Source organism: Microtus pennsylvanicus, chromosome 14 (genome assembly GCF_037038515.1).
Source record: "Microtus pennsylvanicus isolate mMicPen1 chromosome 14, mMicPen1.hap1, whole genome shotgun sequence".
NCBI lineage: Eukaryota > Metazoa > Chordata > Mammalia > Rodentia > Cricetidae > Microtus > Microtus pennsylvanicus.
This window is the reverse complement of record NC_134592.1, coordinates 68,999,120-69,023,246: the sequence shown is the minus strand read 5'-3', so window position 1 is coordinate 69,023,246 and position 24,127 is coordinate 68,999,120. Positions and strand designations below refer to the sequence as shown.

At 36.8% G+C, this 24,127-nt stretch overlaps 1 protein-coding gene across 17 annotated transcripts in view; it reads left to right on the top strand.

Annotated features, from left to right (window-relative positions):
- Positions 1 to 24,127, top strand: part of Dgkb (diacylglycerol kinase beta) — a 593,434-nt gene that overhangs the window by 426,304 nt on the left and 143,003 nt on the right. For all 17 annotated transcript variants that reach the window (XM_075948560.1, XM_075948552.1, XM_075948548.1 and 14 more), the window contains 2 exons: positions 10,543 to 10,633; positions 16,805 to 17,000. In XM_075948560.1, the coding sequence (XP_075804675.1) occupies positions 10,543 to 10,633; positions 16,805 to 17,000 (287 nt within the window). The remainder of the gene's footprint in view (positions 1 to 10,542; positions 10,634 to 16,804; positions 17,001 to 24,127) is intronic.

The window sequence follows — 24,127 nt, the reverse complement described above, 5'->3', positions numbered from 1 at the left end:
TGTTTACTAATAGTGAGCATCTTCAAATACTTGTTGCAAACACAGTCTCACATCAATTTGAATTCTAGTAATGAAGTTGTTTATGACTGAGGTAGGAAATCTTATTGGATAATTGAAATATATACACTTAACTCATTTCTCTGAAACTTAGTAGTGCCCAGTAAATATCTGTTGAACTGTATTTTTATAAAACTGAACATCTTTTATACATAGTGATTGACAGTGAATTGTTGAATAACAGAAAACAGAGGGTGAAGCAAGCTGTGATTTCCTTCTCTAGCTCAGCATTTTCCATCACAATCATCCATCTATGGCCTGCTGCCGAAGACGGCTGTTGGGCTCCCTGGAGGTTCTGCTGAGACCATGTCTCACTGATGCGATCCTGTATCCGCATCTTATTAAATACATATAAGCAATTGAGTCCTGGAGCCTAAAAGTGATCAGAGTCCCTGTCACTCATTTTCTCAGTTTTACTGACTGAAGCTTATATAGCACTTAAAATAGAGAGGAGATGTTAATAACCCAAATGCACAATTCCAAAATTCAAGCTACTACCTTCAAAATCCATGAGAAGCCAAACTAACATTCATATTGCTTGGTGACTACAAAATCAGAGCAAAGAGATAGGAGGAGCGTAGGAAGTCTGTTACACAGAACCTTCGGAAAGACTATTCAGGCTTGGTCCACAGGGAAGTCTTTCCTTTTATCGTGTCCAAATTCATAGCTTCTCACTAGCATTCATCACAATTCACTAAAAGTAAGTTAAGATGCCTTTGGAGCACAATTAATACAAACTGGTTATGTTCTCTGAGTTTTTATTAATCATATTACACCTCTTTCTTCATGTGTGTGCTATTTCAAATAAAGACCTATTCTACTATATATACAAATGCGATTTTAATGTCTTCACATTTGCAGTAGGAAGTCCAAATATCAAATAAGTGAATTCTTGTCTCCTCAAAACATAAGCACACTCATGCCTCTTGATGTCAGATTAAAACCAGACATGCTAATTGTTGCATTCATAATACCCTCTCCTTTGGTTTTAAATATGTTAAAGAAAAATTTTATGATAGATATTTTCCATTTAGGACTAATATGATCCTTTCAATAATCTATCCATGTTTCCTATTTAAGTGACACAAATAATTTTATATTTTGAATTAAGTAATTTATTTTACAGCAGAGCCTCAGTTTTCCTTACCTCCTCTCCTCCTAGTCAAACCCTATGCCCCTCCGTTCTCACCCCTCTAATCCACTCCTCCTCTGATTCTGTTTATGAAACAGCAGGTTTCCAATGAGTGTCCAGAGAACATGGCATATCAAGTTGCAGTATGATGAAGCACCTCCCCATGTATAGGGCAACATGACCCAGTATGAGAAACAGGGTCTGGAAAGGCAGTAAAATAGTTGGAACTAGTCCTTATTGCCACTGTGAGGAGTCCCACAAGAAGGCCAATCTCCAACTGTCCTATGTATGTAAAGGACCTTGGTCAGTCTCCCATGCAGGCTCCCTGGTTGTCAGTTGAGTCTTTCAGAATACCTATGAGCCCAGGTTAGTTGATTCTGTGATTTTCTTGTGGTGTCCTTGACCCCTCTGGGCTACAATCTAACCCCCAAGAGGATTCACTGAGCTCCACCTAATGTTTGGCTGTGGAGCTGCCTCTGTTTCCATCAGTGGTTGGGTAAAGCCTCTTGGATGACGATTACGCGAGACATCATCTGTGAGGATAACAGACTACCATTAGCAATCATTACACTCTTTTCCCCCTCCAGTCCTGTTTGGTTCTGTCCTAGGTCTCTGGATCATCCAACCTGTGTGTCCTAGTGCACCAGGCAGTGGAGCTTCCTTTCCTGGCATGGCTTTTAGGCTAGACTAGTCGTTGGCTGGCAACTCCCTCAATCTCTATGCCGTTCTTACCCCAGCACTTCCCATAGTCAGAACAGAGTAGGTCAGAGGTTGTGTATCTGGGTCAGTTTCTTACTCCCTCCACATAAAGTTTGCCTGGTCACAGGAGATGTCCAGTTCAGGCTATGTATTTAGTATTGTTAGGAGTCTTATCTGGGCTCGTTCTTGAAGATTCTGGGAGATTCGCTTGTGCCAGGTTTTTGTCTGACCTAGAAATGCCCAAGATAACTAGGGGCTGGGGAGATGGCTAGAGAGGTTGGGAGCACTGGCTCTTCTTCCAGAGGTCCTAAGTTCAATTACTCGTAACCACATGGTGTGGCTTACAGCTGTCTCTAATGAGATCTGATGTCCTCTTCTGGTGTGCTTCAAGACCAAGCACTCACATACATAAAATATACAATTATGTTTTAATTGCATTTCCTTATCAATTTTACCTGGACTGTATAAGTTACTATTTTGATTTATAACAGATAACTTAAATGTCTCTATGAAAAGTTCAGATTTCTCATAATAGTTCATTAGTGCAAATAATACAAGGTCATTCTCTTTCTATATTGATAGAAGGGGTGTAAGCAGGTACAATAGAGGTTATCCCTTACTACACTATTATAGTAGTTAGTCTTACTAATGCTTACTAGTCTACAATGGGCTCACTGGCTACAATAAAAACACCAGAGGCAAATTGGGGATACATCGAAAATGGGTGTTTTATGGCAGGGTTCCAAGAGTATTTCAAATGTTCACATGTGGAATTAATGCTAAAGCAATTTGAGAATATAGAAAGCGAGGTGAGGCAAGTAGATTCAGTGCTCATTGCATATCCACTCAGGAGAAAATTGCAGTAAAATGTGGTGAGCACAAGTCCTTCACTTTAGCTCTGTTCTTTCAGTCCCTGCTGAATTTCACAGTTAGAAAAATGGCGTCATATGCCAGTATTACCAATTCACTTTGGGTTTTGCAAAAGTCTCAATGACAGCAACACACATACATATATGTATTACCTCTCAAACTATGGTACACTATATGCAAGTGATCTTTTGATAAAAGAAAGAATCCAGAGAAAAATAAATGGCCTCTTTCTATAGCTCCCAAACATAGAAATCCAGAAACATGCCTTCATGATGGCTGATTAAATAAATCAGGAGTCCTAGGTCAATATATCGGAATTTTCCTGGCTTTCCTCCTTGTAGGGATAAGATAGGAGCCGTTCTGTCTCCTTAAAATTACATCCTCCTCTGAAGACTCACTAGAACATGAAGGAAGAGGCAGAACCTTCATGTGTGTGCCAGTTTTACCAGGGAGAAAGACTTTTCTAGAGGTCCACAGGTTCCACCAACCACTCTAGACCAATGTCAAATTCACATTTTTGTTTTAGGAGACAAAAAGAAAATCACCTAAGGAAATAAGTGATGCCCAAGTGTCATCCAGGAGAGACCTGTGTCTCCTATGTTCTTTACAGCTCAGGAAACGTTTCCAGGTGGTGCTACACTTGCTATTGTATTCGAGGAGAAATATTTTCAGAAGGGAAAAGAGAACTATGGAATTTCTGAAGTAAGATTGGTATTTTCCATGACATGTTGAGAGTCTATTCTACACCTCACTGGGTTCTGTGAGATGGTGCTGTGCTCAGACAGAAAGACAACTGTCCCTATCATCAAATTATGTTTACTCTTCCTAACTAGTTTCAGAAATTTATGCTAATGATGGGAAATTATTGATTTAATGTAAATGTTCTAGACATGTATGGTCATGGATTAAACACGTTATGTAGTATTTTCAGCATTGCCTGTGTGATGCACCTCCCTGGTGATTTTGAAACGTCACTGCTTTGAATGGTTTTAATTAGAACTAATATGTGACAAAAAGCTAACAAAAAGAGTACATAGAGGAGCATTAACGTTTTAGCAATGTAAGCAGAAAATTTTATACATACACTCTTACATTACCATCATTTTTAGAGAGAATTCCTAAAACGCTAAAATCCCTTATTTTTGAGGCATATTTTTCATACATTCACATGAGAAAGTGTGTTGAGTCTTGTAAGAGTAATTCAAGTTGAAAATTACATTTTTATAACATCTATCTTTTTTATAAGCAAGATGGAGTACTATATGAATCTGCCTGAAGTTTCTATAGCTTGTTTCATTGTCTCCCTGGGACTTAACAAGCACATCTTATGAATGACATGGAAGCATTTTTATAAATAGTTTCTTAAATCCATATTTCTACCTGTTGTCTGAAAACACGAGACTTGTTTGCTTTCTTTAGTGTGACTATAAAATGTCCCAGCTGTGGTCCTAACAGTGTTTCTTCCTAAGGACTACTACCAATATTATTCTCTCATTGAAAGGGACATAAATTGCTGTAAGCAAAAAAAATTAAATCTGAGAATTTAAATAAAAGAGAGTTTTTTTCACAATTTAGAATAATAGAGGACACGTCACCTGTACCACTGCTATGTACATATGGGTAGCAATTTCAGTGATATATCACCATCATATACTTAAGTATTAACACTATAATTTTTACATTTTGGAGTAAAAGTGCCATTTCATTCTTATTTTCATAAAAATAATGACATTTTAAAAATTATTTATTGGTAAATTCATTTAACCAGTTAAAAAAGAACAAAGGTCTATTTCATTCGATTGAGTCAGGGTTTAGTTATTAACACATATCTGTGTTTTACTGAAGTCCTATTTGCAACACTGGATTTCCCAGGAGACTTCAAAAAGTGAGCAAACCCATGCTCCATTTGATAGTCCTATATCCATGCCCAAAGGGGTAGAACTAAATGGACTTGTTTGGGGGATGGAGGGAAGAAGTATTTTGTAGACAGAGGCTGTGCATTCATTTCTCAGGCACCCGACCCAAATAATAACACAGAAACCAAATTAATTACAATAGTATTTGGCCTATTAGCTCAGGCTTCTTATTAACTAAGCCTTATATCTTAAATTAACCCATTTTTATTAATATGTTTATCACGCCAAGGCTGTGGCCTACTGGTAAGGTTCCAGTGGCATCTTTCTCCCTTGGTAGCTACATGGCATCTCCTTGACTTTGCTACTTTATCTATATATCTCTGTTCAGGTTTCCCACCTGTCTTTACTCTGCTAAGCCACTGGCCAAAGCAACTTCTTTATTATTGGTTAATGGTAATAAAAAATATTCACAGCATACAGAGGGGAATCCCACATCAGGATTTGGGAGAGGAAAGTGGTAGAGGAGTTAAAAAAAGGAATTAAAGGGGTCAATTTGGTGTAGATTTGATCAAAACATATATGTATGTGTGAATGTTGAATAAAATATTTTTCAGAAGTAAAAAAAGCATAAAATAATGCCTTAATTAATTTTTAATTGTTGTAACAAAGCACCATGACCAAGGAAACTTAAGAAAAGTTCATTGTGGTATACACAGTGACCTTTTATGTCAAAAAGCATGGCAGCAGACAGACATGGTAATGGCGTAGTAAGGACTTACATCTTGAGATACAGTTACAAGACTAAAAGAGGTAACTGGGAATGGTGTGGGCTTTAGAAGTCTCACAGACTGTCCCCAATGGCAAAGGCCATACCTTCTAATCCTTCTAAACACTCCTATCAACTAGGGATCAAGTATTCAAATATATGAACCTATATGGGCCACTGGTGTTCAAACCAGCACAAATTCTTGTGTCTCTCTTTATTGGCACAATCTAGGGTTACTGCACTAACGAGATCTAGAGCCCTGCAGACATACAACTGGTGCTCTGGCTTGCACTCGCCTCTCCAAATGGCCCTTTTAAACACTCCATTCACTAGTTAAAGGAGGCTCTAATGGGTGCTTCCATCTGATTCATGGTATATTTTTTTTTAAGTAATTGCTTGCTTTGCTTGGGAATATATGAGTAATTCTGTAGCTGATGTTTAGTGTTATGTTTCCTGGCAGCTAGAGCAAATAAAAGCGACTTGATTCCCTGATTTCCCCACAACTTTAAGCTTTTACCATGTTACTGTAGGTCAGTCGAATGCTCTGTTTCTTCACCAGCATTGTCAGCCAAGTCCAGGTTTTGCAGAATGTGGGGTGGCTTTAGAAGACAAGAACTTAGGATACTAAGAAGGTTTTTGACTGTTAAGACCCTTGTCCTTCATGTGAATGTCTCTTCTGCATTTAAAATGATTGCTGGAAGACTTCAGGGAGAGGAAGAAAGGGTGACAAATTGATAAGAATGATATGAACTTTCGGGACACCTTTGACTTCATTCCGTGAAAACTAAGTTATGAAGGACATTATGTTTCTGTGTACTTTTAACATCAAAAATCAAGAAGGATTTCAGTTTTCATCAGGTGAATAATTTTAACAGCCTTTCAAAATGTACAAGTGCCTCCGGGAAGACTTTTGGATTCTTATATTGTAAACGATATTCTTGTACATTCTGTATTCCCATTGAACACATAACAAATTTACCTGTAAGATCCAAACATGACCTTTAAGGATAATCTCACCGAACTAAGCTTTCTGTATATTTATGAGTCATATTTCTGCATAAGATAAACAAAATGCTTGTACCTCCCACCTTTACTATACAGCCTGGTTAGAAACAGTTTCCACACATGGTTAGGCACTTCTGTACTTTTTCTGCAGAATTGCTCTGGTACTACATATTTTATTTGGTTTTGTGTGTTTGGAGCATTTATGTTACTTAGCAACTGAAAAAAAAAGAAGAAAGGAAGGAAGGAAGGAAGGAAGGAAGGAAGGAAGGAAGGAAGGAAGGAAGAGGGAGGGAAAGAGGAGGATAGAAGAAAGAAAGGAAGGAAGGAAGTAAAAAAGATGAAACCTAGGAAAATTCCAAAGAAAATATATTGCTAGATGTTAAATTACCTAGTTGAAAGTTGAAAGCTTGTGGAGTTAAATATTAACTAAATTTCATAATGACAAAGACAAATTTGTTTCAACAAAATATTGCATATTCCAAATTTCTCTGACAATATGTAAAAGATAAAATCACTCCTAGTGAGAAAATGCCTGGTAAATGGGAGTTTGTTTGTTTTTACCTGAACATCTGGTAACCAAGCAGTTTAAATATTAATTGCAGATTTACAGTTAAATTCATAGGAAAGAAGACTTCAGACATTAATTAAGATTATAATTACATTCCTAACTTTTGTGTGTGGATATGGTAGGACATATTTCATCTTTCTTAGTGTTATAAACCCTGTCTGAAAGTACAATAAATTTGATTCTATGTGACCATTTCACAATGACTGAAGTCCAGTTCCCATATTCTCAAGTCCAAAGTGATGTGATTTCTCTCACCAATCTGAGTCTGAATTATTTGAATCATTTTCTATTGTGAGCCATAAAAACATGCCTAAATGTTTCTTTTTTGCATTTCTACAACCTGAGCACCAGTTTGGTTTAAAAAATAAAATTTAACAGCCTTTAATTTGTCATGTGGCTCTGATTCTGTGTGTTCTTTATTGCCCCCATATATTTATCGAAGTGAAACATAAAGTGGTTGTAATAATGGGGAATTTAAAGTAGCTTTTGCACATGAGCAGTAATGCTAACTAATACGGAGAATAGAGACTGAATGTAAATTCCCAGGATTTCTGTTTCTTATGAAGCTTTTGTGAAACTAAGTGAGGGTTGTTTGTGCCTTGGAACAATAGTTACGTGAAAGTACGGTGAACTTGATAGGCAGAACGGAAACGAAAGAGAATTGTCAATTGCGTGCAGCCCTAATCCTCGTATGTTTATTTAACTTTCAAGCTGCCATATAATATTAAGATCATAAAACCTGCAAAGTTTGAGCCGTGGACTTTTCATGCTCAAACATACCCACTCAGAGCTAACCCAAGTTTCTACAATAAAATATCAGTTGCTGTGGAGCCCTTTCCTTTCTGTCTCTTGAATTGTGTCTCTCTTCCCTTCCCCTGGACACTGGGCTTAGGCCTTCGTTGGCACTGTTCAGCCGTGTTACTTTCAGCAGTACAAATAAATCTTCCAGCCATGGCTTCATTTCTAGACTAACCTGCCTGGAAGCTGCCCATGTCACTGCACTGATCATAAACGTCTCTCAGCTGTGTGTCGACTATAACCTTTAACTCCGACATATATGTATTGAAATAGGCCCCACCCAACTGTTAGTCCAACTTCAGCATGTTTCTATGACCTACTGAACTGCCACAGAAAGCCAGAACCCAACTCTTTGTTTCCAGTGTTTTCTATGAATTATCCATATGCTACCTCTTTTCAAACCTTTTGGATTCATTGAAGCAAAATTAGTTGAGTCACTTAAGAACTCTCACACAATACTTATATTTCATTAGCTAACATTATAGATATTATTTTATATGCCCACCTGTACTTTTGCAACATTCTTCATAGTTTGAACATAATATAACATGGACAATTGCACTTGCTTAGTTAAAACCTAACCCAGTAGCATGTGGAGGTGAATGGTCCTATGGAATACTTGTTAGTGAATAAACAAACTATTGACTGAGGCCTTGAAACATTGAGGAAAAGAGCTGCCACAAATAAGTTATCCCTGCCAATTCTAGAAAACTAATTCCAAAATATGACACAGAACTCGTGATCAAAATACATCCAATGAATGTGTAAAATTATCAAGGAATTAGCACAAATATTATGTTCTTAAAGGGTTGTCTTCAGGGCATCTTATATAAACCAATATTTCTTTTCATCATAAATCAGATGGTAATATTATCAAAATGAGTCAACAGGGAAATACTTCAAAATTTACATAACTTCAGCCAGGGTTACCGTGAACTGGAACATAGACACAAATCTGCAGGTTTCAATAGACTACTCATTCTTCTTTACATTTTTTCACATATGTGATACCAGTCCATAAATTATAAAAATGTTCTCTAGGGAAAAGGAAGAGTTTACAGTATCAAGATCCTACGAAATATGACTACAACTTTGTTCTTCCGCTTACTGGCTTGCATGTGGTTGGTACAAGTAAGCTTATATAAATTTGGTAGGCAAATAAAACCTATGTGAGCCAAAATATTTCTGAGTGTGTCTAGACAATGTAAAATTATTTTAATATTCTGTAACTTTGTGTGGGAAATGTTATTTTAATAGACCATAATAGTAAGCTCAACATTATCTTACCTGCTACATTTCAAAGCAAGGGCTATTCAATAAATTGGTGACACGTTTGCAGAATATTGTCTTGTCAAAGTGCTTTGCAATCTAATAAAAAGCACATCAATATTCATAAGAAAAACAGGAGAAATTCATGTATAAATATATTAACATACTATATCAAAATTTCAACATTGCTTTGATATGTGAAAATATAAGCATCATTTTATCTATATTTTCTTCTCATTAAAGACATATTCCATATCAGAAATATAAATAATTAAAAATTGAATTCATTCATAAGAAAGAATTTTAATGTATTTTAGGTAATATAAAAATCTAGTGAAACTCTGTAATGTTACAGTAAGTGATCATAAATTTAGTTACCTGGTACAAAGAGTCAAATATATAACCATTGAATGACAAAAAGAGAAAATATAATATTACTTTAAGAATTGACACAGAGTTTTTAATATCTTTCTTTTAGCTTCTGGAAATTATCTTTCTTGCTTAGTGCTTTCAAACTGTATCATGATTTCCAACTACTGCTTATATGAGAAAATACATTATCTGTTAAAACAATAATTCTTCTTATAAATTTTAGCTTTATGTTAGTGAGTAGGTTTTCCTTATTATGCTTTGTATTGTTTCCATTTGTAAAGAACACATAGCTACCTATATAAATGTTCAACTTAGTTCATATTAATCTCTTTTCTGCCATAAAAATTTCAGAGCATTGCTATTTTTTTCTCCTTGTGGTTAGAGAGTTGATAGTTCAATGTCAAGTAGCTTAAGACACAAATATTATAAGTATTAAATCCACTTTTAAAAGTCCAATCAACTAACACATGCAAAAGTCAAGACTATACATGGCTCTGTAAAATCAGCACATCCCTGCAATCCCTACAGAAGCTGTTAGGCAATCTTGGATTAGGAGGATCAACATAGGAAAAATGGCAATTTGTCACTAACAAACAAACTTTGAAATTATGTGATCATCCATTGTGTTTTTGGTATCACATGTCCTCAAGTGTTGCCTCTTTTCTATAAGATCCAAATGTTGTTTAGTTTTATGTCAATTTGAGACAAGCTAGAGTTATCTGAGAAGATGAGCTCTCAATTGAGAATCTCCATAAGACACGCCTATAAGCAAGTCTGTAGCAAATTTCCTTAAACTGTGGTTAATGTGGGAGGGCCCAGACCACTGTACATGGTGTCACCCCCACCCCCGGAAAGTGATCCTGGGGGAAAAAGAAAGCAGGCTGACCAAGACAGAGAGAGCAAGCCAGTAAGTCAGCTTCTACTTCAGTTCCTGCCTCCCACATTGAGTTCCTGTCCTGACTTCCTTCAGTAATGAAGTGTGATGGGGAAGTGTATGCAAAATAAACCCTTTCTTCTTTACACGTTTATAGTGCAGGTGCTCTGTTACAGCACTAGAAACACTAACAAAGATGTAAGGCAAGGTAGTGTTAGATTAACTTACCAATCCCTTCGAATATGATGATTCTAAGCTGCTTCTTTCCTTTTGCAGAATGAAGAACAAATTTTGGTATTTTGAGTTTGGCACATCTGAAACCTTCTCAGCCACCTGCAAGAAGCTACATGAATCTGTAGAAATAGAAGTAAGAAAAAAATGTATTCACTTTTTGTAACAGTAAAAACTGTCTTGTGTTTGCTTTTTTGGTGTTGTGGTATGACTCGTATTAAGAAATACACTTTTAGCAATACATATAGATTTACTCAAGATTCTAAAATATGACATTTGTTATTCATAAGGAAGGTATCACTGTCTGATACATTTATTATGTATCATATCATATAAAAAGAGATCTATAATGGAACTTTGGAAATCAGAATTTACTGTGCATAGCAAGAAGAAAATGATGCAAGAATAAAAATATAGTTGAAGAAAATGAAAAAATTGCAAAAGAAAAGCCCACTTACATTTTCAGAAATGATTATTTCATAACTTTAAGATTCAGTGCACTAATAGTCTCCTTAGTTTCACAGACAAATGTTAAAATATATCCTTTCCCATTCCATTTCAATCATTAGCTAGGTTTTTCAGTTCTCAAGGTTGCTATTCCCCATTACAGATAAAGGATATGAAAGCCCCAAGAAAGAGAGCAAAGATAAGAAAAAATATGTTAGAAAGACCCGAAACAAATAAGTCTACCAAAAATATCTAGATATTGCAGCATTCAAATATGTTAAGACATACTCTAAACTGAAATGATCTAATGAGAGATTCTTAAAAATTAAAGAAAAGTTTTATTTTGTATGAATAGTGAGGACAAAACAAAGAGACAGAATTGTGGCAAAAATCCTTAATAATTTTCTGATAAAAATACAAAATTATTGGCTTTACCACTTTTAATTTTTAAAACAAATATACAAATTATCTCCTGTTACCAATGTTATAAGTGGTACATTTGCAAGTAATAATTGTGAACCAAAGAGAAATTGTCTAAGACGCAACTCATACCTGCACTTAACTTTTTATTCCTGTTTTTTTATTTTTATTTTTTGGTTTGTCAAGACAGGGTCTCTCTGTGTGACTCTGGTTGTCCTGAAACTAGCTTCGTAGTTCAGGCTGTCTGAAAACCCAGAGCTCAGCCTGCCTCTTCCTTCCAAGAGCTGGCACTAAAGCTGTCATGACTGTCTTTTCTGTACTAATTGCTATTGGTTCTACTTTATGAGTGATAGATACTATGTTTTAGACTCTTAGGTAAATTCTGTATTTCATAATGTCCTGGCTAGGTTCTACAAAAGCCCAATTTTGTAATTTACTGTTGGTGACAATACTAATTACTGATATTCTCAATATAATATTTTTGTGTTTATTTCTTATCATGATTAGAAAATGAGAGTAAATATTAGAAGTAGACTAAATAGTTAAGGAAAAGAAAAACTTCACAATTGTATGAAATCATAACAATCACAGAAGGTAAGAATTAAGATCTGTCCTATATGTTGTGTGCTTTTGTGTATATTTATATATGTATCTGTGTGTATTATATGTATGTAATCAGTAGTATTTCTAATATATAATATGTTGTTAATAATGCATGCTATATTTAATCATATGTAGTGTAATAGTATATATAGTTTTATGTGTTAAGATTACTTTGTGCTTTACTGTCTTGTATGTATGCTATGGATGTATACATATTCATGTATATGTGTACAAAAATCAGAGGTAGATAGAGAGTCCATCATATTTTATTGAGAAGGAGTCTATCTTATTTTATTGAGAAAGAGTCCCACTTGCGGCCCAGCAAGTTTTAGAACTCTGCCTTTCTTTGCCTCCACAGTCCTGGAATAAAAGTACACACGGTGCATGCAGTTTATCCCATGCATGCAGGGAACAGAAACTCCAGACTCATGCTCATGAAGCAAGCACTTTGCCCTCTGAGCCATCATCTTTTCATCCCCTAACGAATCATTAGATACGTCGTCTTCACTTATCTACACATAAATTTATTTTTAAATTAACTATCACTTTAATTTCAAACTCAACAATGCATAAAACTACTTTATATTGTAGATGCTAAACAGTTTTGCTCTCAAAAAGAAATCTGTGCTCAAAGGAAATCTGTTGCAGAGACCAGACTAAGACGTTCTGTAGTGTAACTGGAGGCCCAAGCCTTCCTGAGTCTCTGCTGCTTGGTGCCTCTCACTGAGCACAGACTGAAAGTTTTCAATCCATAGGGCAATATTCTGTGTGTTGTCACAAATCACAAAATTTTCTAAAAGGTTATATTAAATAGCAATGAGAATGTAAATGACAATAATTGTAAAAAACATTGATTTTTAAAGTCCTAAATACAGCTAAAATTAGTGTTATTCTTTCATGATGACATTTTATCAGGACAGTGACTGTTCAGCATACTCAAGAAATCTGAACCAGAACTAATTTACTTAGCTTTGCATCCTGCTTCTCCATGTTTTCCTCATCTGGCTTCTGGTTGTGAATTTCTGGCTTATTCAAAGAACGACTACTATAGCATTTGTAAATTGGAGTCAGTACTGTGTGTTCTCTACATTATACCATCGTATACCATGTGTGCGTATGTGTTTGTGTGTGTTTGTGTGTGTGTGTGTGTTCGTGTGTGTGTGTGTGACTATCCATGCCAAGCGTGCCTTTCTGCTCACATTTTAATGAATCCAGTCTATCATATTAGCAGAATATGACTTTCTACCCTCAAGGTTACTTCATAATTAAATATAAGAAATCAGCAGTTCGGAAATTTGATTCTGCTTGCTATTGCTTCCTATGTGGCCTAAAATCGCACCAACTATGGTTTGAAAAATGTCTAATGAGGAATAAACCATAGTACTAACAACAGAACCTCAAGCCATGGTTATATGTTCTACTGGCTGCTCCTTCAGAAACAAGTCATTTGCTGTGTGAATGTTTCCACCACTGCGCTCTTCCTGCAGGGAGCTCCTTCTGAACGGAGTAAATGTTTGGGACAGAATGAATAGGCTGGGAAAGTGCTTCATAATAACTCTAAAATACATGGATTATTAAAGTTTACCTCATGTCTGGTACCAACAAGGCACCTGCATCATCTGGTTCAGTCTTTATACATAGTATGAATCAAAGATTTACTATAAAATCTTCATTGCATACCTAAATATTTAAACAACTTAGAAGAAAAATACATTATTGCCAGAATAATTAAATATATGGAAACAAATCAGTGCTATATTCATGTAAATGTAGAGGGTGAGATACTGATTTAAAAATTGGTAGTCTCAATTTAAAAAATCTCAATCATCTTCTAACTTTATTACACAAGGCAATAATATAAATAAAATGACAACTTGCAAAATTGTCAAGAAAAATGTCAAACGCCAAGTTTGCATTGCTGTGTTTTGGAGGAAGGATAAATGTGGTTCCAAAACCTCAGTCGGTGCCTGAGATTAGAACCAGCAGGCACATAGGTTTGCTCTTTTTCTCCATGTACCGAAGTCAAGGAGAGAATGAGAATGCCCAGCCCTTAGGACATTCAGTCTTTTTTTTAGGTGTTAGTGAGACTAGGAAGATAGTAAATGTTAAGGTCAAGAATTTGGTTTCATCCCCCAATACTGAGATTTTTCAAAAATAATTCAGTAATTAACAAATGCAAGAGCTTTCCAGACAAATAACATGATGTCAAAGCAAACAGAGAAAGGTGGCCTGGGATGGAGAACTAGAGAAACTAAGCCACTCATAGACACCAATTTATTTAAACACAGCATCCTGCACTTGGAGGAACAACTGTGCTCACCAGGACTCCTTGACAGTTGCAGGTTGCTAGTGTCCTTTCCCCTCCTGTCAGAGAATGACCAACGCATCTCCTTCAAGCCACACATGGTGTTGACTGTGAAGGGGGGGAACGCGCATGGTAGGCCATGCTGTTGTGTCTCCATTGTCTCACCTAACTCCACGAGTTCAATTAGGCAGAAGAAAGACCTTGCAGCACACGCTCCCCTTTCCTGCAGATGAACAAAGGAATCTTCCTTCACTAATTCTGAATGTAACTTGTCACAGCAGGGTCCTAAGGCCTAGTCACATAATTGTCTTAGTGTACTACCTGCTGAGTTCAATATCGAGTGGAAATGGAAGCCAGGCCCCGGCTCCAGCTTATTTCACAATTCTTCTGTTATTTAAATGATTTTAGTCAGTTTGGGGGAAGCCAGACCTTTATAAATTAACAGCAGGGAAATACCAAAGGTGTCAGATTGCATATTTATCATCTTTTTCGTGTAATACTTAAATATGTATTAAGAAGTGACTGACATAAATTAGGCAGTTTTCAGAAGCCACAGGCCGTGGCTTGTAGAGGACCCCCTTCTGCTTGACATTTCATCCTTGTCAAAGATCAAATTATTTTAATTTAGGCTGCAAATTATAAGGAATGAAGACTTCTTTGTGGGAATTCCCTGTGGTAATCTGACTTTTGTTGTTACTGCTGCTTGTCAGTGTGCAAAAGATATAATATGCATGCAAATAAGGTTAAAAAATATGTACTATCTAATTATCCAGCCAGTGCGTTCCACTTGAAGACAGTGGGAGGCCTGACACACAGTATGTGTTTGATTCATTGAGGCCTGCAGGGTATTTACACAAGATTACTTTTAATTATGAAATTAATATCTGTTTATCTAGAATATATAGCGGTGAGCGAGTATACACAGGAGCAGAATTCTTTAGTAAAAAGAAATAAATGATCTTAATTTAATACATAAAAAGGAAGGAAAGGACCTTGTTTCTGGAAAAAGTGAATCATGTCATTCAGAGCAGGGTCCTCTTCAGTGAAACAAACTGAATGTGAATTTAGCTCTTTTTCCAGAATTGTTTCTTCCACACCAGAGTGGGCTCAAGGTGAAACACTTTATCTCATTGCTTTGTTACTTTGGTGAACATGATACAGACCTGCCTTCAGAAAGATGAGGCAAATGTGGGGAAGAGACAGGATTCGGTTTGTTTTGTTGTGGCTTCTGTGGCATCGTGATTTCCATGAGAATTAAAGTTGGTGTTTAAGTTACTGACGACTTAATTATAGTAGGTGACTGTAGTAACCCTTTGATGAGATATTGTTAGAGATGTGAAATGCTTATTCCTAAGAGGGTACTTTGAAAAAATTTCAAATGTTATCTCTTCCCTTACAGACTTATAATAGAAAATGGAGGAATAATTTTTGAGATTTTTATGTTTATCATTTTGGAAAATCTAAAGCAAAAAAAATGTAAGCAAGTTGTTCCTTAAACACTGCAGAAGAGGTTGTTGGAAACATAGTTCAGTGGTTAAAACACTTACTGCTTTTCCAGAGATCCGGAGTTAGATTTCCAGTGCCCATGTTACTCAGGACAGAGCACCTGGACCTCTGGCACACGGGCTGGGCCCCATGGACACCCGCTCTCACACGAGTAATACATATGTTCAGGCAACAGACTAACCTCACGATCGTCCACATATATCTATCAACAATTAAGTTTAAAAATTCTAAAACCTCACCACTTTGGCTACCCAAATTACAGTTGGTGTCCACAGTTACTTTTTATATGTAATGTGGTTACTTATTACAAGGCAAAAAATAAAATAAAAATCTGTCATGTTTCCTTAGTTGGCTTGAGAAAGAGCTTTGCCTGCCATCTCCCTCACTTAAATTTTCCCATCTTCCACATTTTTCTGGGCAGCTGAGCCTGTCTTCACTTTGGATGAGCTTAGAACCTGAGCTCATCTCTTTCTCCAATGCAACAGGGCTCTCTGTGATCCTTTTTTCTACTGACTTTGTTTTTCCTTCATAAATGTCTATCAAGCCATTTCACTGTTAGAAGAAGAAGAAGAAGAAGAAGAAGAAGAAGAAGAAGAAGAAGAAGAAGAAGAAGAAGAAGAAGAAGAAGAAGAAGAAGAAGAAGAAGAAGAGGAAGAAGAAAAGGAAGAAGAAAAAGGAAAAAAAACAAACTAAACCAAGCCAAGTGTAGAGGCATGAAGATCAGGAGTTCAAATTCAAATCTATTATTCAAAAGAGGCAATGATCACAAAAATGTCCCCATTTCTAAACTTGACCTCTTTGGCTCACAATTTGCATATTGGAGTTAAAGAAACATGAGGATGTTTCTCTGCCAAAGGTTTGCTGTAAAGCTGATGAGGTTTGTCCATTTTTAATAATTATGAATGGTAACAAGTTAATGTTCCTGCATTTTTCTTCTCTGTATTGACTTGAATTTAAATAGCTTTATTAAAAGACAAGGAAGTAAATAAGCAATCCAAAACAAATTCTCTCTTTCTCTTTCCCCAGTGTGATGGAGTACAGATAGATTTAATAAACATCTCTCTGGAAGGAATTGCAATCTTGAATATACCAAGCATGCATGGAGGGTCTAATCTTTGGGGAGAATCTAAAAAAAAGAGAAGCCATCGACGGATCGAGAAAAAAGGCTCTGACAAAAGACCCACACTTACAGATGCCAAAGAGCTGAAGTTTGCAAGTCAAGGTAAGCTTCCCTAAGATTGTATGCTAAGCTGCTTATTACTCTTCCTCTAAAGGCTACCTTAAACAAAAGCCTACAGATATAGGATTAAATTACCATGGATCTAAAAATCATAAGTATTATTTATGTTTTACTTCTTTCCTCGTCTTTCTTTGGTGAGAGATGTTTTTTTCCACAGAAAAGAAAATGTAAAAGTAAAATAGAAAATACCTTACACTGAGCTCTTCTGGAATTGGTGTGTTCTTGTCAATGGTTAAGTGGCTGTACCAAGGACCCAGCTGTTTTGTCAAAGACTTTGTTTGCTCTTGTCTCTTCAGTCAAGATATAATACTGAAATCATCTTGCATTAAGTTGCCATTCCAAGTAACATATATATGAAAAGGCTTTGCTATCACACAATGTATTTTTACCTGCTGCTGCTGTTTTTGAGAAAGTTTACATCAACCATTAAAACACCCAAGAAACAGGGAGAAAGGAGTACCAAGACAGGATCCATGGCTATAGGAATATACATTTCAACTCCATTATAATATAATTTACTTTGTGACATGGCAACTGTTCTTGATAAATGCTATAATCAAAGACACAAAAATGGAGCTAATAATCATAGTTCATGTAGAAGAGCCTATAATATTTTAACTTCAAAAACATGCCTAATATTATTAACAGCACTAAGCATAAAGAACATTAGTTACTACATGCATGAGTACTCTCCAACTCCCCAAATTCTACAACTCTGGGTAGCTAAGGAAGGAGGAGTACCATGAATTTGAACCCACCATTGACTGAATAATGGGTTCTATAGAGTCAGACTCTATCAAATAAATAATTAATAATAAATATAAATTCTACTGTCTCAGTATTGTGAAAGCACACGATGAGGAGGTTGTAGCATTAAAGCCTCAAAAGAAGATCAGTAATATATGAAATGGTTGGTAGATTTGGTATTTCCTTCTATACCTGGCTCAAGTTTAAGGTTTGGGCAACGACTTCTGCTAGAGAAAACAGTATCACAAAATGGCAGAGATTGAGGGAAAGAGTTTCAAGCTCTCCCACAAGATAAACCATACATAACCTGCTGGTGACAGGAAGTTTGAACAGCAAACCAATTAAAGCATTCTATAATAAGAATTCAGTACAACCATAACAGATGACATAAAATGGAATTTTGGAGAATAAATAAATAAAAAAATCTGCATTTTTTTCTCCATGAATGAGTAGGAAATATGTACAAATATTATTTTGTATAAATGTTGGCATGAATATTGCATCTATACCAAATACCAATCCAAATATGAGTAGGCTTTTAAGATTGATGGTGAAAGTTCTAATTATTCAATTATCTGAGGACTTCAGTAAGATCAAGCTAAAAAAATTCCTTTAATTATCTAAATTGCATTTTATCATAGAGTACAATGTACTCATTGTTTTTTAAGTTAGAAATACGTTTGCTATGCATATATATTTTATACATGTGGGGACTTTTCAGGCTTCTTGATTAGTCTGTTATTATAGTCCAGTACATAGTGTGCTCTTCCCACCTCTCTGTTCCTGAAACCCAGGCTGATTTCAGGGCTCGGCTGACTCCATTCACTCCTGAGCTCTGAGAGTTCTGGGGCTCCTAACTGTGCTCTCCCTTAGGCAGATAGGTGGAAAGGCAACCTCCTCTCCCTCTTCATAGAACTCTTAGACACATATTGCTTGCTTGGCCTCAGAACTGCCCACCAGAAGCTTTTAAGATTGTGTGCTTGTAATAAAGCCGCCAGAAACCAGACACAACTATTCTCACAGACCTGTTGCGAAGGGAAGATTCTCTTATTCCTGTTTCTCCCTTCCCACTGTGGAACGGTCATAGCCAGGTTCCCAAACACAAGGAGAAAGGAGTGTGTGGGAACACGTGGAGGTAATTTATCTGGCTTCAGCTCGGTCAGGCCTTTTTCACTGTCACAGTCGCTGTGAATTCATTTCTGTTTGAAAAACATTGTTTCTTTATAGTCATCCACCGACTTTGGCTCCAGTGCCTTCTGTCCCGTCACCTGCAATGAACTCGGAGACAAAGAAAGAAGAGAGTGTGAGATAGTTGTTGCCATTCAGGGTCTAGGGCTCTGCAATCACTTTTTCTCTCTTCCTTGGCCAGCTGTGGTTCTCGGTGTTGGTCACAATTTACTGCAAAAATAAGCTTCCGAAGTGAGGTTTGAGAGATACAGTGACTTACGGATAGAAGTCCGCGTTGTATTTCGAATAGCTGTGGTGACATTTTGAACCCAGATCAACCATTTCCATACGTATAAAATACCTAAGTGAAGCGGTGGAAAACTGATGGCTGTGACATTTTCAGCTGGGAAACAGTTCATTATAAAGTGCTCGAACGCTTCGTACAGGTTCCGCTCTGTGCAAACTGACGAGAAGCATCAGCCGGATTTCTCCTGTGGCTTTTGGAAGTGATACTTGTTTTTCTTAACTTTAGAAAGAGTTTTGAATGCCAGGAGGCATGAAGGAGTATATCAGTACGTTCATATAATATAAAGAAATTACTTCTTGATAAAAAGAGTTGAGAAAAAGCTTGCATGTGTTTAAAACATATTTAAAGAACTATCATAAAACCAAAGCACAAGCCTGGGTTTGGTGCATGAACCCTGAGTTCCTCTTCCCGACTGCCCATGATGGGAAACTCCAGGCAGTTCCCTGGCTTGCAATCTTTGAGAGCACTCATAAGATCAAAATATTTTCTGTCAGTGTTTTGGTTGGGAATTCTACTGCTGACTTAATTCAGAGTTGAACAAAATTATAAGTAATTTGCTTAATTATATTATCATTCCATCGAGACACAGTGAACTATTTGGATACAATTCTGAAACACGCACTCACATTCCCCTCATTAAGCAGACATTTTCTTTATGTGTGTTTATAAATACAAATGAGCGTGTTAAACACGGACGGCATTGCCTGGAAGCGAAACTATAAACCAGGCCACGCTATCGTCCGTGCTCCTGCCTTTAATACTTAATCTTCCCATGTCTGTGCAGCTGCTGAGTTCATCTGCACCATCCCCTCTTCTAAATTAACCTGAGAGAGATGTCTAATAAATTCACTCACATTAATGTATAAATGACTGATTGCAGACAAAGAGAGAGGTATTTGCATTTTAAAAGACATAAAGGCCTTCAGCTAAAGCATTATTTTTCATCCTGCGTTTTACTGAGTTATAGCTGTGATTCTTCAGCAGTTCTTAAAGACTTATTTCAATACCATTGCAGTATTTTGGAACAAATAAAAAGCAAACTTTAATAGAAATAAAGTACATTATTTCTATTCAAAATTGTTTCCCATGTTAACTATTCTCCAATTATGAATGGACAGATACTTTGCATGGCCTTCCTATTCTTTCTTTCATTTCTTGCCTTCTCCATGAGCATAGATAAGTAGGTAGACGTCACAGAGAGTTACATTCACAGAGAGAAACACGAGACCTCCCGCACACTAATTTACATATGCACAACATAAATGACAAAATGTTAAAGAATCTATTCTGCAGCGATCATTTAAAAATTATATGTCTCTGAATATTTATTGGAGAAAATGTAAATATCTGTACACACTATCACCATAGTGCGTGCATAGGGACCACCTGCAATCACAAGACCACACATTCCGAAACTTATGTTTGTCACAAGATCCAAATGATGCAAAGCTACCAGAGGAAGCAACAACAGACAACACCAGTATTTAAAGGAAAGAGAATATTGGTTGGTAATAGCCCTTGGGCTGGTAAAGAAATTGTGTTATTTAACGATTTCCAACAAATAATAAGCTTATTCTCATTCATATACCAAATATGTGACCATCAGGGTGGATTTGATTTAAACAGGTTCATGATTAAACTTCTTGTAAGGAGCCAGGCATAAAACTGAAAATGTTAATTTAGAGCACAATGAAACAAAACTGAGCAAACTGAACTAGGAGTGAAAGTCTGAACCCGGCAGCAAATTGTATTCCATACTTCTCCATGGACGGAGTTGAAAAACAATCTTGTTTTATGGCTGTCTTTGACCAGAACGTGAGAAGGAGTAGGTGATGGCAAACAGTCTCCTATATACCTGCAATGATATTCAGACAATATATAGCTGAAAATATATCAAAAGGCATTCTTGAAAATCATTTGGAACCAAAGTGTGAGAGACCTCACAAGGAACTGAGTTATTTTAGTTCTATCATATTTATTTGGATGGACAGAGTTAGGCATGACGTTACCAGGAAGGCAATGGTAATTACAGATGACTGAGGATCAACACAGAAACTTTTTGTTCATTCATTACATATCTATGCATCAGAACAGTCTCAATATCATAACAACAAAATAAAATATTAAAAGTGATGTGGGATTGCCCTCTGTGTGCTGTTATTACCTTTAATAAACAAAGAAACTGCTTTGGACCTATAGCAGGGCAGAACTTAGGTAGGCAGGGAAAGCTAAACTGGTTGCTAGGAGGAAGAAGGCCAGAGTCAGAGAGAAGCCATGGAGCTGCCTCTGGAGACAGACGTGCTGACACTTTGCTTGTAGACCACGACCTCGTGGTGATGCACAGATTAATGGAGATGGGTTAAATTAATATGTAAGAGTTAGCCAATTAGAAGCTGGAGCTAATGGGCCAAGCAGTGATTTAATTAATACAGTATCTGTGTGGTTATTTCAGGGCTAAGTGGCCAAACACTAATAAGCAGCTCTCCTCCAATATCAAAATGGGGGGAAAAGCTATGATATTCCCACAGTTCATCAAAAAAAAAAAAGGGTCACATTGTTAGAAACTGACCACCTTGGAATTCCTAGCAATGTGAAACTTGAAGCTCTAAAATCTGAACTTCTTGTATTTATACATGTTATGACTTTCTCATGTTCAACTTTTTAATATTGATTCATTTGAAAGTTGTTCACTGCCATCAAAACATCTGAAAACTACTGAGCAGAAGTTATCACATTCAAACTTAGAGCTGGATGTGAGGAACACGGAGCCTTCTTGGTTGAATCTTCGCTAACTAGGTGACTGTCTACTCTAGAAAATATGGGTATTTCTAGACAGGTACTTATCATAGGAAAGTTTATCTTAAAACCAGTTAACATATAATAGAATCCACTTTTTTCTAATGCTTTCATTCACATTTACTAAAGCTAATTCTTTTATTTGGTCCAAATTTCCCAACTCTGCCTTGGTAGTCACTGATAAAAAATGAATTGTTTTGCTACTCTTCCAATAGTTAAAACTCGGAGTCACAGACAAACACAGACATATAGACACACAGACACAGTCATACACACAGACACACTCACACACACATACTCTCACACAAAAGGACAGGCATACACACACATACAGACACAAACACTCACACATACAGACACACACTCACACATACACACACACACACACTCACTCACACACATACTCTCATACAGTCATACACACAGACACACTCACACACACATACTCTCACACAAAAGGACAGTCATACACACACATACAGACACAAACACTCACACATACAGACACACACACTCACACACACATACAGACACACACAGTCACACATACACACACTCACACACACACATACTCTCACACAAAAGAACAGTCATACACACACATACAGACACAAACACTCACACATACAGACACACACACTCACACACACATACAGACACACACAGTCACACATACACACACTCACACACACACATACTCTCACACAAAAGGACAGTCATACACACACATACACACACAAACACTCACACATACAGACACACACACTCACACACATACAGACACACACACTCACACATACACACACTCACACACACACACATACTCTCACACAAAAGGAGAGTCATACACACACATACAGACACACACACTCACACATACACAGACACACACACTCCTACACAAGCAAACACTCTTACACACACACTCTTGCCACGGACTGGCTCAGGGGAGCCACTCAGACCATGGGAGAAGCAGGGTCTTGGAACTCAGGAAGGCACAAGTTCGGCGAATGACAGACAGACACAACACACAAGAGAGTGGTTGTAATCTGCTGCAGTTTTACTGAATTCACGTTTTCATTATATAGTATTCAAACAAAGAACAAATCAGAAAGTCATGTATCATTGTTTGGCATAGTATGAAAGCTTCTTTTAGTCACATTAGCGATATTTAAGAAAAGCATATTATCAGGGACAGGTGTTAGACATGAAACATCCTTAGATGAGGAACCCTTGTCCTTCAGAACATAAACCTCAGAAAGTGATTTCATCTTATGAATAGAAAGTTTCTGTATCATTATCACTATCATGGCCCTTCCTCTTCCTAACTCTTTCTTTATCTCATCTAGTGACCAAATATGCCTAATCAGTTCTCTGCACCTGCTGAAATATACTTTTTTGTACCTTCTTATGCAGCAGACACCATGGGGGGTGGGATCTAGCAAGCCTATCCATAAAGTTCAAAGTATAATATAACAGTTTTTGCCCATCAACATTAACCCATCTATTCTTTTGCTCATCATACACCCTATGTATAACAAGGGTTCTGCTATAGTCTTATACATTTCTATACTGTGCTTTCCTATCTCAGAGCTGTTCTTGAAGAGATAATCCTTGTCTTGTAGATATATAGAATATCATTATTAAAAGAGATTGTGCAAAGCCCATATACCGCGTAACCAGCTAATCGAGAAACCCGTCTATGCCTCAGCAGTGGCTAATACCAGGCCATCTGCCATTGACCTCCAGGAAGCCTAGTCCCATAGGACACATAGCTCCTGTCTGGCATAATGACGTATGTCATGTCACAAAGATGACACTAGAGTTGGTGTGGCACACTCTTACACACACACACTCATACTGGCTCTGTGGGTAAAGGCGCTTGTTTCCAAGCCTGACAACCTGACTTTAATCCACAGATTCTTAGTTTTATATCATATGGCTTTATTGTCAGTTTTATTATAAATTGCAGAAATTAGGAAGAGAAAGAGGGAAAGTGTGCAATACGTGTATCAAAGAGAATACATTGGAAAATGCCTGTGAAACGTTGGCTTCTGCAGATGATAATTCTGTCTTCATCTTCTAGGTGAGG